The 13470-nt window shown below is 34.5% G+C and overlaps 1 protein-coding gene across 3 annotated transcripts in view; it reads left to right on the forward strand.

The window, feature by feature from the left end:
• The window catches only part of LYST (lysosomal trafficking regulator), a 220832-nt gene that overhangs the window by 75150 nt on the left and 132212 nt on the right, over window positions 1-13470 (forward strand). For all 3 annotated transcript variants that reach the window (XM_009441705.5, XM_063809692.1, XM_514288.8), the window contains 5 exons: window positions 1584-2613; window positions 3684-3845; window positions 5284-5440; window positions 7245-7471; window positions 7958-8024. In XM_009441705.5, coding sequence (XP_009439980.4) covers window positions 1584-2613; window positions 3684-3845; window positions 5284-5440; window positions 7245-7471; window positions 7958-8024 — 1643 coding nt within the window. The remainder of the gene's footprint in view (window positions 1-1583; window positions 2614-3683; window positions 3846-5283; window positions 5441-7244; window positions 7472-7957; window positions 8025-13470) is intronic.

The raw sequence follows: 13470 nt of genomic DNA on the forward strand, positions 1-13470 counted from the left end.
ATGCATTTAAACTTCTAACACTGATATCTCCAGGGCTTTGGCAGCAGTGTGATCGTATTTACTCTTTATTCTTTCCTAGGATTTAATTTCAATTTGTCAACAAAAAATGTTCTCCTTCCATGTCAGATTTGTTTTAACCATTTGTTTATGTATGTATGCATTTTTTACTGAGCTGTTTATAGAGAAGAGGATAGAGCCATTGATTTTAATTTCTCAACAAAAAAGTTTTAGATATACAACTGAGAAAAACGTAGATGAAACACAGATATCCAAGAGCAGGGCAAGTTTAATTACTTTATATTTCCTTGATAGAATATTATTGGCCATTGAAAATGTTTACAAAGATCATATTGGAATATGAGAAAATGATTATAATATCTTATGGGTAAAATATAAACAATTGAAATAGTGTTCACTTAATTACAACTATGTAAAATATGTATTACATGTAAAATAATACATAAAATGATTATTGAGGCAGAGACACTAATGGGATTATTAATTTTAAAATATTATATTTACAACCTCTGCAATATATGTAGAAAAATTAGAAAATATAGATAAACAAAAATAAGAATATTAAAATTACTTTTAATCCTATCAGTGAGTTTTCCAGACTTTGTGATTGCCAAATCTGGTGCATTTAAAAATAATTTTATAAACGAATGGGTAGACTGGTCTTTCAAATTAATGCATATACCATTTTAGAAACTTATACAAAAGTAACCTATCATTAATATCTTCATGTGTGGCATTTTTTGGTCAATCTTAGCACAACTACTTTAAAACTATTATTGATGTTAAATCAATGCCTTACAGTCATTTAAAAATTTTTCTGACATTTTGGCATTGTTTAACTAGAACTGACTGATTTGAAAGTTTTGTAACTCTTTGGCGTATTTGTGGACAACCTGAATCTTTGTGATGAAAAGGCTGAGAATCACCTAGCTGGCTTATATTAAAGTTATTACTAGGATTCCAATGATCTAGACACAAGTCTCACCTGAGACAGAGCTGAAAAATTTTTATAATATTTGTACCATTGACTGTTCAACTAGCCCAATTAGAAGGGAAATTCATGTGATGCTGAGCCTTCTGAAGATTTTCAGCTCTAATGTGATTCTTTCCCTTCATAAGGTATAGATTTAAAGTAAACAAAAATTCCCAAGTGAACCATCAGGCGAACAAACTAATGAACAAACACATGCTTGCCTGCCCTCAGGGTGTCCACCTCAGGTGTGGTGGTGGCTGTGGTGTTCAGAATTTATATAGAATTTGCCATTTGGAGAAAAATATTCTTCCCTGAATTGCTTCATTTAATGTGGGACAGGTAATCTTTTCTTTTTAGATACTGCTGGAGCCATATATACAAATGTTTGAAGAAGGATATCAGAGTAATTAGAAAGTAACTTGAGGTCCTAATTATATCTAACTAAGAACTTTAGCCCGATAATTGATGAATAAAATTAGGTAGTGGTTAGTATATCCCACATGCAATAGCGATATAGTAAATATTATATGTACCTATTTATAAATGATGTTTCTTTATTTAAACCTTTTTACATGCTTTTTTTCTTTCACAGGGTAATAAGAGATTTGTTTTTGAGTTGTAATGGAGTAAGTCAAATAATCGAATTAAATTACTTAAATGGTATTCGAAGTCATTCTCTAAAAGCATTTGAAACTCTGATAGTCAGCCTAGGGGAGCAACAGAAAGATGCCTCAGTTCCAGGTATTGATGGGATAGACATTGAACAGAAGGAGTTGTCCTCTGTACATGTGGGTACTTCTTTTCATCATCAGCAAGCTTATTCAGATTCTCCTCAGAGTCTCAGCAAATTTTATGCTGGCCTCAAAGAAGCTTATCCAAAGAGACGGAAGACTGTTAACCAAGATGTTCATATCAACACAATAAACCTATTCCTCTGTGTGGCTTTTTTATGTGTAAGTAAAGAAGCAGAGTCTGACAGGGAGTCGGCCAATGACTCAGAAGATACTTCTGGCTATGACAGCACAGCCAGCGAGCCTTTAAGTCATATGCTGCCATGTATATCTCTCGAGAGCCTTGTCTTGCCTTCTCCTGAACATATGCACCAAGCAGCAGACATTTGGTCTATGTGTCGTTGGATCTACATGTTGAGTTCAGTCTTCCAGAAACAGTTTTATAGGCTTGGTGGTTTCCGAGTATGCCATAAGTTAATATTTATGATAATACAGAAACTGTTCAGAAGTCACAAAGAGGAGCAAGGAAAAAAGGAGGGAGATACAAATGTAAATGAAAACCAGGATTTAAACAGAATTTCTCAACCTAAGAGAACTATGAAGGAAGATTTATTATCTTTGGCTATAAAAAGTGACCCCATACCATCAGAACTAGGTAGTCTAAAAAAGAGTGCTGACAGTTTAGGTAAATTAGAGTTACAGCATATTTCTTCCATAAATGTGGAAGAAGTTTCAGCTACTGAAGCCGCTCCCGAGGAAGCAAAGCTATTTACAAGTCAAGAAAGTGAGACCTCACTTCAAAGTATACGACTTTTGGAAGCCCTTCTGGCCATTTGTCTTCATGGTGCCAGAACTAGTCAACAGAAGATGGAATTGGAGTTACCTAATCAGGTAATACCTTGTCCTTAGTCCAGCTGTTATGTAATATATATACATCTATACACACACACACATATATATATAAAAAACGTAATATGTATTACATAATATATGTAATATATATATTATTGTGTTATATATAACATAATATAATATATTACTTTTATATATGTGTGTATATATTACGTTTTATGTATATATACATATACACATTTTATAAGTGTCAGATGAATAATAATGGATATTGTGTTTCAAAGTTGAAAGATCTAAATTTTTGTGTGATACTGTTGGCTGCCCTGCCCAGATCTCCTTTACCAAACTGATCACCCATTCACCATCTGCGCATCAGCACCCATCTTCCAGGAATCACCCTGGACTGATGGAAGATGCCTGGGAAGGATGCTCATAGCTAATGCTGATAGATGTGGCTCTAAGAAGTGGGGACAATCATTGTGGGGCGCTTCAGGCTCCAGAGCTTCCCAGGAAATGAGGCTGGGACGAGACTTCTCCTAAAACCACATCTTTGTCCAGATTCTTCTCCTAACCTCTTCTGCTTTACCTCACATTCTTACAAGTTTTCTCCTGAGATCATTTCTCAACTAAAAAGGAATCTAGGGACCTGGAATATGGCAGACCTCTTCTGTCCTCACTAACTTACACCTAACTGTTCAGTCAGCCAACAGGCTCTTCCTACTTCAGTTCCAGCCTCCATGTTGCCTTATCTCTAAAAAATCCTGATGCTTCCACTCTGAATTTCCACAATTGAAATTCACAAGCTTTAACACAGCACACAAAACTCTTCAGTCTTGCTTTGACTTCTTCGCTTAGCTTCATTTCTTGCCATTCTTTACCATGCTGCAATGAAAACCAAATAAGATGAACTAAGTATTTTATCAATAAAAATGTTATTAATTTTAACAGGATGTTTGTATAGAGCTAGATATTTATATAGTCATTTTGCTTTCATATCAACTGCAAATAAATGGATTAGCTTTATACTTAGGTGAATATTATTTATTTTTTCATCATTTAGTTTTTTAAAATGGTTATTAATATTCTTAGTCTCTTTTATTTTACCTTAGAACTTGTCTGTGGAAAGTATATTATTTGAAATGAGGGACCATCTTTCCCAGTCAAAGGTGATTGAAACACAACTAGCAAAGCCTTTATTTGATGCCCTGCTTCGAGTTGCCCTCGGGAATTATTCAGCAGATTTTGAACATAATGATGCTGTGACTGAGAAGGTATGAATAACACATATAGTTGTGTTCTTTGGGTATGACCAGCAGAGGCGGAAGTGTGGGATGACACTAGGACGCTGATGAATGTCATTAGAGCATATGGACTAGGACTTGGTCAGATGAGTTCAGTGGATCTTATCTCCTCGTGATGGATATGTGATGGGATGGACAGTATTTTGTCATTGCCCCGTCTTATACATAACAGGAGAGTGATATGATAAGCTTTTCCTTATCTAATCTGGAAATTTACTGAGAATTACTTCCAGTTAAGACAGAAATATATTACTTGATTTGGTATATTTTACATATACCTGATAGTGTATTAAATGCTAATTCAGGGATGGTGATGATTTACCTATCCTATCTGGTTCTTTGGTGGTATAGCTAATATTTCCAGAACTCTCTACTCACATTAATTTTAAATCATTCAACATAAAAATGACTAGTGCCTACATAGAAAACAGCAGTCACAGTGTTTTAGTTGTTTAACATTTTTTCCTAAAACAACTATTGTAATTTTCTTCCCTAAAATTATGTGGTACATAATTGGCTTGTTTCCCTCTCATTTTATGTTTATTTTACCTTTAGTTGCCATCTGTCCTTTATTTTTTATATAACTTCTCCTTTTAGCTCCTTGATCTAGCCATATATATAATGTTTTATAAGGTTTTGAAATAACATTTTATGTTACTATTTGCCATAACTTAAAAACATGCTGAAATAGCTATGAATACATTCATCATATTACTGAATTAATTGATTAACTGTAAAATGTTAAAATACCTACTTTATTCTACCTTTTATTTTTGTTACAATGATGAAGTATTCTGAGCTTCTTTAAGTGAAAATGTTTTCTAAAATGAAGGTATTAGTGGAATTTTTATAAGAAAAGGAAAATTTCTTTCTTACACAGGAAGTTAGTACTGGAACTCTTGACTTCTGAGATGCTTGTTATGTAGACAGTTGCATTCTGAGATCTTTTAATTAATCCCTTTGAAAAAAATGTCTTGTCTGCTCTAGTTACCTAACTTATGAGGCATTTATAAAAATCCTTATGAAAAAATCTTTTTTATTAACAAATGTGCACAAATAATATATATTAGTATTAAACTGTATGAAGTAAAATTGTACCACATTGTGGTTTTTTGTCGTTTCCAATTGTATAACTAGAATGAAATTTCTTACATAGATTTACTTATTAAACTGAAATGACCTATAACTTACTTTGTTAGAAACCTCCTTTTTGAGGTATTAAGTTGTCTGAAAGGATCTGGGAAATTTTGCTGAGTGAATTTCATAATTTATAATGATTCATATTGTTTACTAAGTTTTTTTCTTCAAGAAAATATTGAAACTGTCCTTAACATGACTTTTGAGTAATAAGTATTCTATTATTAAAAACAAGCAAATGTTACAACCTTTGAATTACACTGATTTATAGAGTCATCAGTCTGCAGAAGAATTGTCATCCCAGCCTGGTGATTTTTCAGAAGAAGCTGAGGATTCTCAGTGTTGTAGTTTTAAACTTTTAGTTGAAGAAGAAGGTTACGAAGCAGATAGTGAAAGCAATCCTGAAGATGGCGAAACCCAGGATGATGGTAAAATATCATTGAAGTGCTTGTAATTAGATCTGCAAGCCAGATCATTAAATAGCAAAATGGTTCATAATAATACCACTTTAGAATTTTGTATTGCCTTACAGTTTAACAAGTGTGTTGCATAATCTTTTTATTGATCTTCCCAACAGTCTGGCATTCATATATGCAACAATGTGATATAGTTTGTTATCACAAACATCATCTGAGTGGTTAAGAACATGGAGTGAAGGACAGAGTCCCCAATTTCATGTATATTCCAGTGTGAAAGACAATAAATACCAGAAATAGATAATAAAATAGAAATCGATAAACTGGGTGATGTCGTAATAGTAACTGGGTGGTGAGGGAAGTCCTTTCTGAAGAGACAATGTTTACATTGAGGACTAAATGAAAACAAGCTAGGCAGACAAACACTGGCAGGAAGAGCATTCAGGCAGTTTGTTATAAAGAATACATAATACAGGAATGCAGACACCTGTCTGTGACAGCCAAGCATAGATTTCTTCTTAGTTTACCACAGCTCAATTTGTCTTTAGGATGGAACTATATTGCCTATGATCCTTTCCTCCCTTGTCTTTGGACTTAAAATGAGTAGAATGGAAAAGATGGGTTGATTAGAGCCAAGAGACTTCTGGCAAGACTCCATCTTTTTATATGCTGACCTTGTGAGTGTCCCAGTACTGCTAGTCTTTTTTTTTTTTTTTTTTGAGATGGAGTCTTGCTCTGTCGCCCAGGCTAGAGTGCAGTGGCGTGATCTCAACTCACTGCAACCTCCATCTCCCAGGTTCAAGCCATTCTTCTGCCTCCGCCTCCCAAGTAGCTAGGATTTCAGGAGCCCACCACCATGCCCAGCTAATTGTTATATTTTTAGTAGAGATGGGGTTTCACCATGTTGCCCAGGCTAGTCTCGAACTCCTGACTTCGTGATCCACCCGCCTCGGCCTCCCAAAGTGCTGGAATCAGAGGCGTGAGCCACCGCACCCAACCACTGCTAGTCTTCACTGAGTTCTCAGTAGGATATCTTCCTCACAGTCAGTTTTCTCGCTCTCATCTAGTGAATGGGAATAATCACTGATATCTTACTTAAAGGGCTTGATGGACCCATGACTGGTGCTTTTTGAAAAAATATTGGTTTATTAATTTTTTTTATAGTACAGCTTACCATAGTACAGATTTGACTTTATAATTTTGGATTTCCTCCTTTTTTATGTTTGCTAAGTAGATCTCAACTTAAAGAATTCTGGTCTAGGTAGAAATTTATAGATTTCTTAACTGTATCAACATTTTATTAAGAGCACAGCAGTCTTAAAAGACCATATAAGTCAAATTTTCCAAAATGCAATATTCAATAAGACAGAATCTGTTTCTCACTTATGAAGAAGGCAAAATTGATAATTCTTCCAACCACTAGTCAAGCCTACTATTTTCACAAAGATTTGGGTAGGCAAATTGAACTGCTCTGTGATTTAGGTATTTGGGGGGGGGGGGTCAGAAAGTTTGAATAGGTTTTTTTTTTTAAAGTTGTGTCCATGGGATGTGTTAAATCTCTATCATATGTCTGTAAAAATTCTTATTTGTAAAATTTGTAGTTCTATTGAAGATGAAAATTGCTTTTAAGCCAACTCATTAATCTTCGAAATTTCCATATCATTCTCAAAAGTTGTGTTATAGGAAAAGATTGGAATAGGTTTTGTAAGCATCCTTTGAATAGTACTTTTGCCACTAGATCTTCTAAATGATTAATGAAGTTTGAAATATTTAGTGTTTAGGGAATACAAATAATCTTTCGTTTTTCTCTTTTCAGGGGTAGACTTAAAGTCTGAAACAGAAGGTTTCAGTGCATCAAGCCGTCCAAATGACTTACTCGAAAACCTCACTCAAGGGGAAATAATATATCCTGAGATATGTATGCTGGAATTAAATTTGCTTTCTGCTAGTAAAGCCAAACTTGATGTGCTTGCCCATGTATTTGAGAGTTTTTTGAAAATTATTAGGCAGAAAGAAAAGAATGTTTTTCTGCTCATGCAACAGGTAAAAAATTCATTTAGTTAAATGTGATCAATATTTATCAGACTCATCACCCAATAACATCTCCTTATGTATAACCCAACTTTTCTGAAAATTATTTGAGATGATTACTTATCTTTTCTGGTACCTCAGGTGAATACCTACAAGTGGTATTCCAAAATCTTCTAATTCCATAGTTTTCTAAAGTAGCATAGAAAATTAATGTCCTTTGCTAGCCAGTAGTAAATCCTCATCTATTTCTGAGACTGGGTAGTATTTTTTAAAATGCATTTGATTTTAATACATGCTCGCTGTTTTGAAAAATCAATCAGTATAAAAAGAAAATGAAAATTAGTATAATCCTACACATAGTAGTCTTTTTAGTCATTTTTAAATACATATATACATATATAGTAGATACCCTATTATAGAATTTATTATGACATTGCAGTTGTTTCATGCTTCTGTGAGGTAAGTAATTTAATTTTTTATTTTTTTTTTAATCTTCAGGGAACTGTGAAAAATCTTTTAGGAGGGTTCTTGAGTATTTTAACACAGGCTGATTCTGATTTTCAAGGTAAGTTGAAACTGTTTTAAACAATAGCTCTGAAATTATTTTATGTGAAAAGTTGATAATAATGGCTTCTGGCCAGGTGTGGTGGCTCATGCCTGTGATCTTAGCACTTTGGGAGGCTGAGGTGGCAGGCGGATCACTTGAGCCTGGGAGTTCAAGACCAGCCTGGGCAATATAGAGAGACCTGTCTCTATAAAAATTAGCCAAGTGTGGTGGCGCATGCATGTGGTCCTAGCTACTTGGGAGGCTGAGGTGGGAGGATCGCTTAGGCCCAGGAGGCCAAGGCTGCAGTGAGCCATGATCGTGCCACTGCACTCCAGTCTGGGTGACAGAGCAAGACCCTGTCTCAAAAAAAAAAAAAAAAAAAAAAAAGGCTTCCATTGGCATAGTGCTCTGTGATTTCAAAAAAGTGTCTTTACATGCATTATCTCATTTGTTCCTCAGATCCACACAATGAAACAGCCAGAGTGCAAGTATGTTTATAGAGAGGAAAATCTAGATTCCAAGGGGTTGAGTTGTTCAGGGTCTTATACAAAAAAGTGGCATAGTGGGGACTGTAACCCAGTCTAATGCCATGTTGTTGCCATATCTGGTATTGATTACTCTGTACTTGGTACTTCTCAGACCTTTGAGAAATTCATAATGAATGTATAATATGATTGCTAATCACAAGAAATCTAAATTTTAGTTGGAGAATTAAGGCTAGCCTACATGAGACTTTAATTTTGGTTTGTATGATGTTTTCTCATGATTAAATTCAGGTTATACGTTTTTGGCAGGAATACTCAGAAGTGATATTGGGTCCTTCTGAGTGCATCATATCAAAAGGACTTATGATATCTGGATCTTACTACTGGTGATGTTAACTTTGATCATGTGGTTAAGGAGGTGTTTGCCAAGTTTCTCTATTGTAAAGTTACTGTTTTCCCTTTATAATTAATAAGTATCTTGTGGGGAGATAACTTGAGACTATGTAAATGTACTTTTTCTCATTCTTTCATCCACTAATTTTAGTATTATGAAAAAAATATGAAAGTATGATGATTCTTGACTGGAACAGTTAATTCTGTGGTATCTGCCAAATAGTGATTTTCTGTTTCCATCATTCCTTCATTTATTAACTGAGATTGTACTGTAAGGAAAAGCTTTCTCTTCTCATTCATTTACTTATTTAGTATATGGGTGTATTTTTATTATTATGCTAGGCACTTAGTGAACCCTCGTGATCTGAATATGTGTTTTTAACTCTGAGAAATTATGTTCCATTATTTAATGACAGCTTTATTGGGATATAATTCCCATACCATAACATTCACCTATTTAAAGTGTATAGTTCAGTGTTTTGTAGTAGGCAGTTTATTTACAGAGCTGTGCAACCATCACCACAATTAATTTTAGAACATTTTCATCACCCCCAAAAGAAACCCTGTACCCTTTAGCATTTATTGCCTATTGCACCTTAACCCTCCCCTGCACGGATTCTTCTGCCCCTAGCAATCACTCATCTACTTCCTTTTCTGGATATTTTTCATATAAATGGAATATGTGGTCTTTTGTGACTGGTTTCTTTCACATAGCATGATGCTTTCAACCTTCATTCATGTTGTAGCATGTTTCAGCACTTTAGTTCTCTTTCTAATCATTTTTTAAATTTTTTACTTTGCATAGATTCCTTTTTTCAGTGTTTTTTTTTTGTGTGTGTTTTTTTTTTAAGACAGGGTTTTGCCCTTGTCGCCAAGGCTGGAGTGCAGTGGTGTGATCTCAGCTCACTGCAACCTCCACCTCCCAGGTTAAGCAATTCTCCTTCAGTTTTTATTAATAGACTTTATTTTTTAGAACAGCTTTAGATTTACAGAGAAATTGAACAGATATTATAGAGAGTTCCCCCATTACACCCCTCCCTGCCAGTTTCCCCTATTATTAACATCTAATTTTTTATGATATATGTATTATAATTAATGAACTTATATTGATACATTATTATTAACTAAAGTCCATAATGTCCTTTTTCTGTTCAAGGATTTTATCCAGGATAATACTACATAATAGTTAGTTGTCATGTCTTCTTAGGTACCTCTTGACTGTAACAGTTTCTCAGACTTTCCTTGTTTTTGTTGGCCTTGTCAGTTTTGAGGGGTACTGGTCAGAATGTCCCTGTATCAGAATTTGTTTGACATTTTTCTCATTGTGCTATCTTGTGATTTTGATTTGTATTTCCCTAATGATTAGTGATGTTGAACCTCTTTTCATGTACTTATTGGCCATTCGTATATCTTGTTTGAAGAAATATCTATTCAAGCCCTCTGCTTATGTTTGAATTGGGTTGTTTCTTTTTTTGTTGTTGAGGTTTAAGAGTTCTCTATATATTCTGGATATTGATTTCTTATCAGATATGTGATATGTTAATATTTTCTCCCATTCTGTAGGTTGTGTTTTTACTTGTTGATAGTATCCTTTGATGCACAAAAGTTTTTCATTTTGAAGTCCAATTTATCTATTTTTTTATTTAGTTGGCTGTACCTTTGGTGTCATATCTAAGAAATCATTGACAAATCCAATATTATGGAATGTTCCCCGTAAGTTTTATTCTTAGGGATATATAGTTTTACATTTAGATCCTGAATTCATTTTGAGTTAAATTTTGTATATGGTGTTAGGTAAGGACCCAACTTTATTATTATGATTATTTTGCATGTGAATATCCAATTTTCTCAGCATCATTTGTTGAAGAGACTGTCCCTCCCCCATTGAATGGTTTTAGCACCTTTGTCAAAAGTCATGATTACGCTAGGGGTATGGACTTTTGAGAGGAAGATAATAGAAACAAAGTGCCATTGTCATTAAATCATATCAAGGGTACATATTGTCAACATGATTTATAATTGTTGATGTTGACCTTGATCACTTGCATTAAGTAGTGTCTGTCAGGTCTCTCCACTGTAAAGTTACTTTTCCCCTTCCCTGATTCTTTTCTTTTTTGGCTGAAATAACATTCCATTGTGTGGATATACTGCATTTGATTTATCCATTCATCAGCTGATGGACATTTGGGTTGTTCTCCTTTTTTGCTACTATGTATAATGCTGCTGTGAACACTCATGTACAATTTTTTGTGTGAACATATGTTTTCATTTCTCGAGTCATTTATTTTGTGTCATATGGTAACTCTGTGTTTAATCATTTGAGAAATTGACAGACTGTTGTCAAAAATGGCTATACCATTTTATATTCTTACCATCAGTGTATAAGGGTTCTAATTTCTTCACATTCTTGCCAACACTTGTTATTGTATGCCTTTTTAATTATATCTATCCTAGTGGATATGAAGTGGTATCTCATTGTGGTTTTGATTTGTATTCCCCTGAAAGCTAATGTATTAAGTATACCTTTGTGTGTGCCTTAGTCCCATTTGTGCTGATATAACGGAATACCACAGACTGAGTGATTTATAATGAACAGAAATTTATTTTCTCACAGTTCTGGAGACTGAAAGTCCAAGATCAAAGTGCCAGCATCTGGCAAGGGTCTTCTTGCTGCATCCTCACATGGCAAAATGCAGAAAGGAAGAGAGGCAAAAGGGGGCTGAACTCCCCCTTTCATAAGGGCATGAATCACACCCATGAGGGCAGACTCCTCATGACCCAGTCACCTCCCAAAGATCCCATCTCTTAACACTACCACAATGGCAACCAAATTTCAACTTGAGTTTTGGAGGGGACAGATATTTACACCATAGCAGTGTGCTTTTTAGCTATTTGCGTATTTTCTTTGGATTTCTTCAGAGAAATGCCTATCCAAATCCTTCAACCATTTTTATACTGGTGATTCATGTTTTGATTATTGAATAGTAAGAGGTTTTTTATGTATTCTAGATGCAAGTTCCTCATCAGATATGTGGTTTGCAAATATTTTCTCCCATTCTTTATGCTGTCTCTTAACTTTCTTGATGGTTTACTTTGAAGCATGTTTTAAAAGATTTTTATGAAGTCCTATTTGTCTATTCTATCTTTCATTGCTTTGCTTTTAGTGTCATATCTTAGATCTAATACAGGATTTTAAAGATTTATTATTTTAAAAAATAAGTTTCTCCTCTCCATATTCCCTCCTCTTTTTTTGTATTCTAATTGTAATCTTGAGCCTTCCCAATTGATCTTGCAAAGATAAGATTATCTTTCCTGTCATATTTACTACATCACTGTTTTTGTGCTACATTTTGAGACATTTTTTCAATCCCAACCTTTTATTTAATTTTTTTATTTTGGTAATTTTAATATTTAAGAGCTCTTTTTTGATTGTTTTCTGGTTATTTCTTTTTCATATAAGGATATAATATCTCCTTGTATATATTTGATTATAGTAATAAACATCTTAAAGTTTCTTCTGTCCCCAAATTATCTCTTTTTCCTCTGGGGTCAGTTTTGTCTGTTTTTTTGTTTTTTAAATATTGTTTTTACTGCTTTAGGTTGCTAATTCCCTAATATTTTTATGAACCTTTTTAGACCATTTATATTTAATAAAACTGTTGGAGATTTCCTCTAATATTGTGAAAGTGAATTTGTTTTCTATTTTGGCCTCTTTCCTGAGTGGGTAGTATGTTGAAGAGCTCTGTGTGAATGTGCCATTGGATGATTAGGGGCTTCCCAAACACCCTAATGAAGAGACCTTTGCTTTGGGGGACCATTAGGGATACTATTACCCTACATGGCAGTTTGCATACCTTAGAAAAATGCATCTTTCACATATAGGGCTTGGCTGGCGTATAGTGTCTTTGCACTGAGAAAAAAGGCATCCCTTTCTTGATCCAGGCATCACAGCCCAAAACCAGGATGCATGGCTTGGCATACAGCATTCAGACTTTATTTTAGTCTCTACTTTTCCCTTTGGTTAGGCAGTTTGTTCAGTCTGCAGACTGTATAGTTACACTCAGTAGCCATGATGCTAAAAGCCTGTATACACCTGACCATTTCGTTTCTTTAGAGAAGAGTTATCAGGTTTGGGACCTAAAAGTGAATACTGAACTATCTGTGCTCTGTACTGAGAAACAGGAGAGAGGTGGATATTCACAGACAGACCTTTCATTAATCCCTGTATTGTCAGCCGCACTGTCACTTTCTCTCCAGACCTTAGATGGACAGCTCGGCTTCTTACTGCTCTGAACCTCTTTGTAATTCAAAGGAATTCTAGGTTGCAGCTTTCTCTTTTATCCATCTACTTTTCCATCTTCAAGAAATATTTTTAAATCTCTTACTAGATGTGCCCCAATGCCCACTGCCCCCACATATTTTTGCTGTTACGGGTTTCTTCCTTCTTATAATTCTGTACTTTAATGCTATGAGTTTTCAGTAGTACACAGAAGCAAGTGTATATATCCATTCCCCCATTTTTAACTGGAACCTCTCAGTTTTGAACTGGAAAAAAAAAGTAAGCACACACACTGATCATATTATTT

The sequence above is a fragment of the Pan troglodytes genome, chromosome 1 (assembly GCF_028858775.2).
Source record: "Pan troglodytes isolate AG18354 chromosome 1, NHGRI_mPanTro3-v2.0_pri, whole genome shotgun sequence".
Lineage (NCBI taxonomy): Eukaryota > Metazoa > Chordata > Mammalia > Primates > Hominidae > Pan > Pan troglodytes.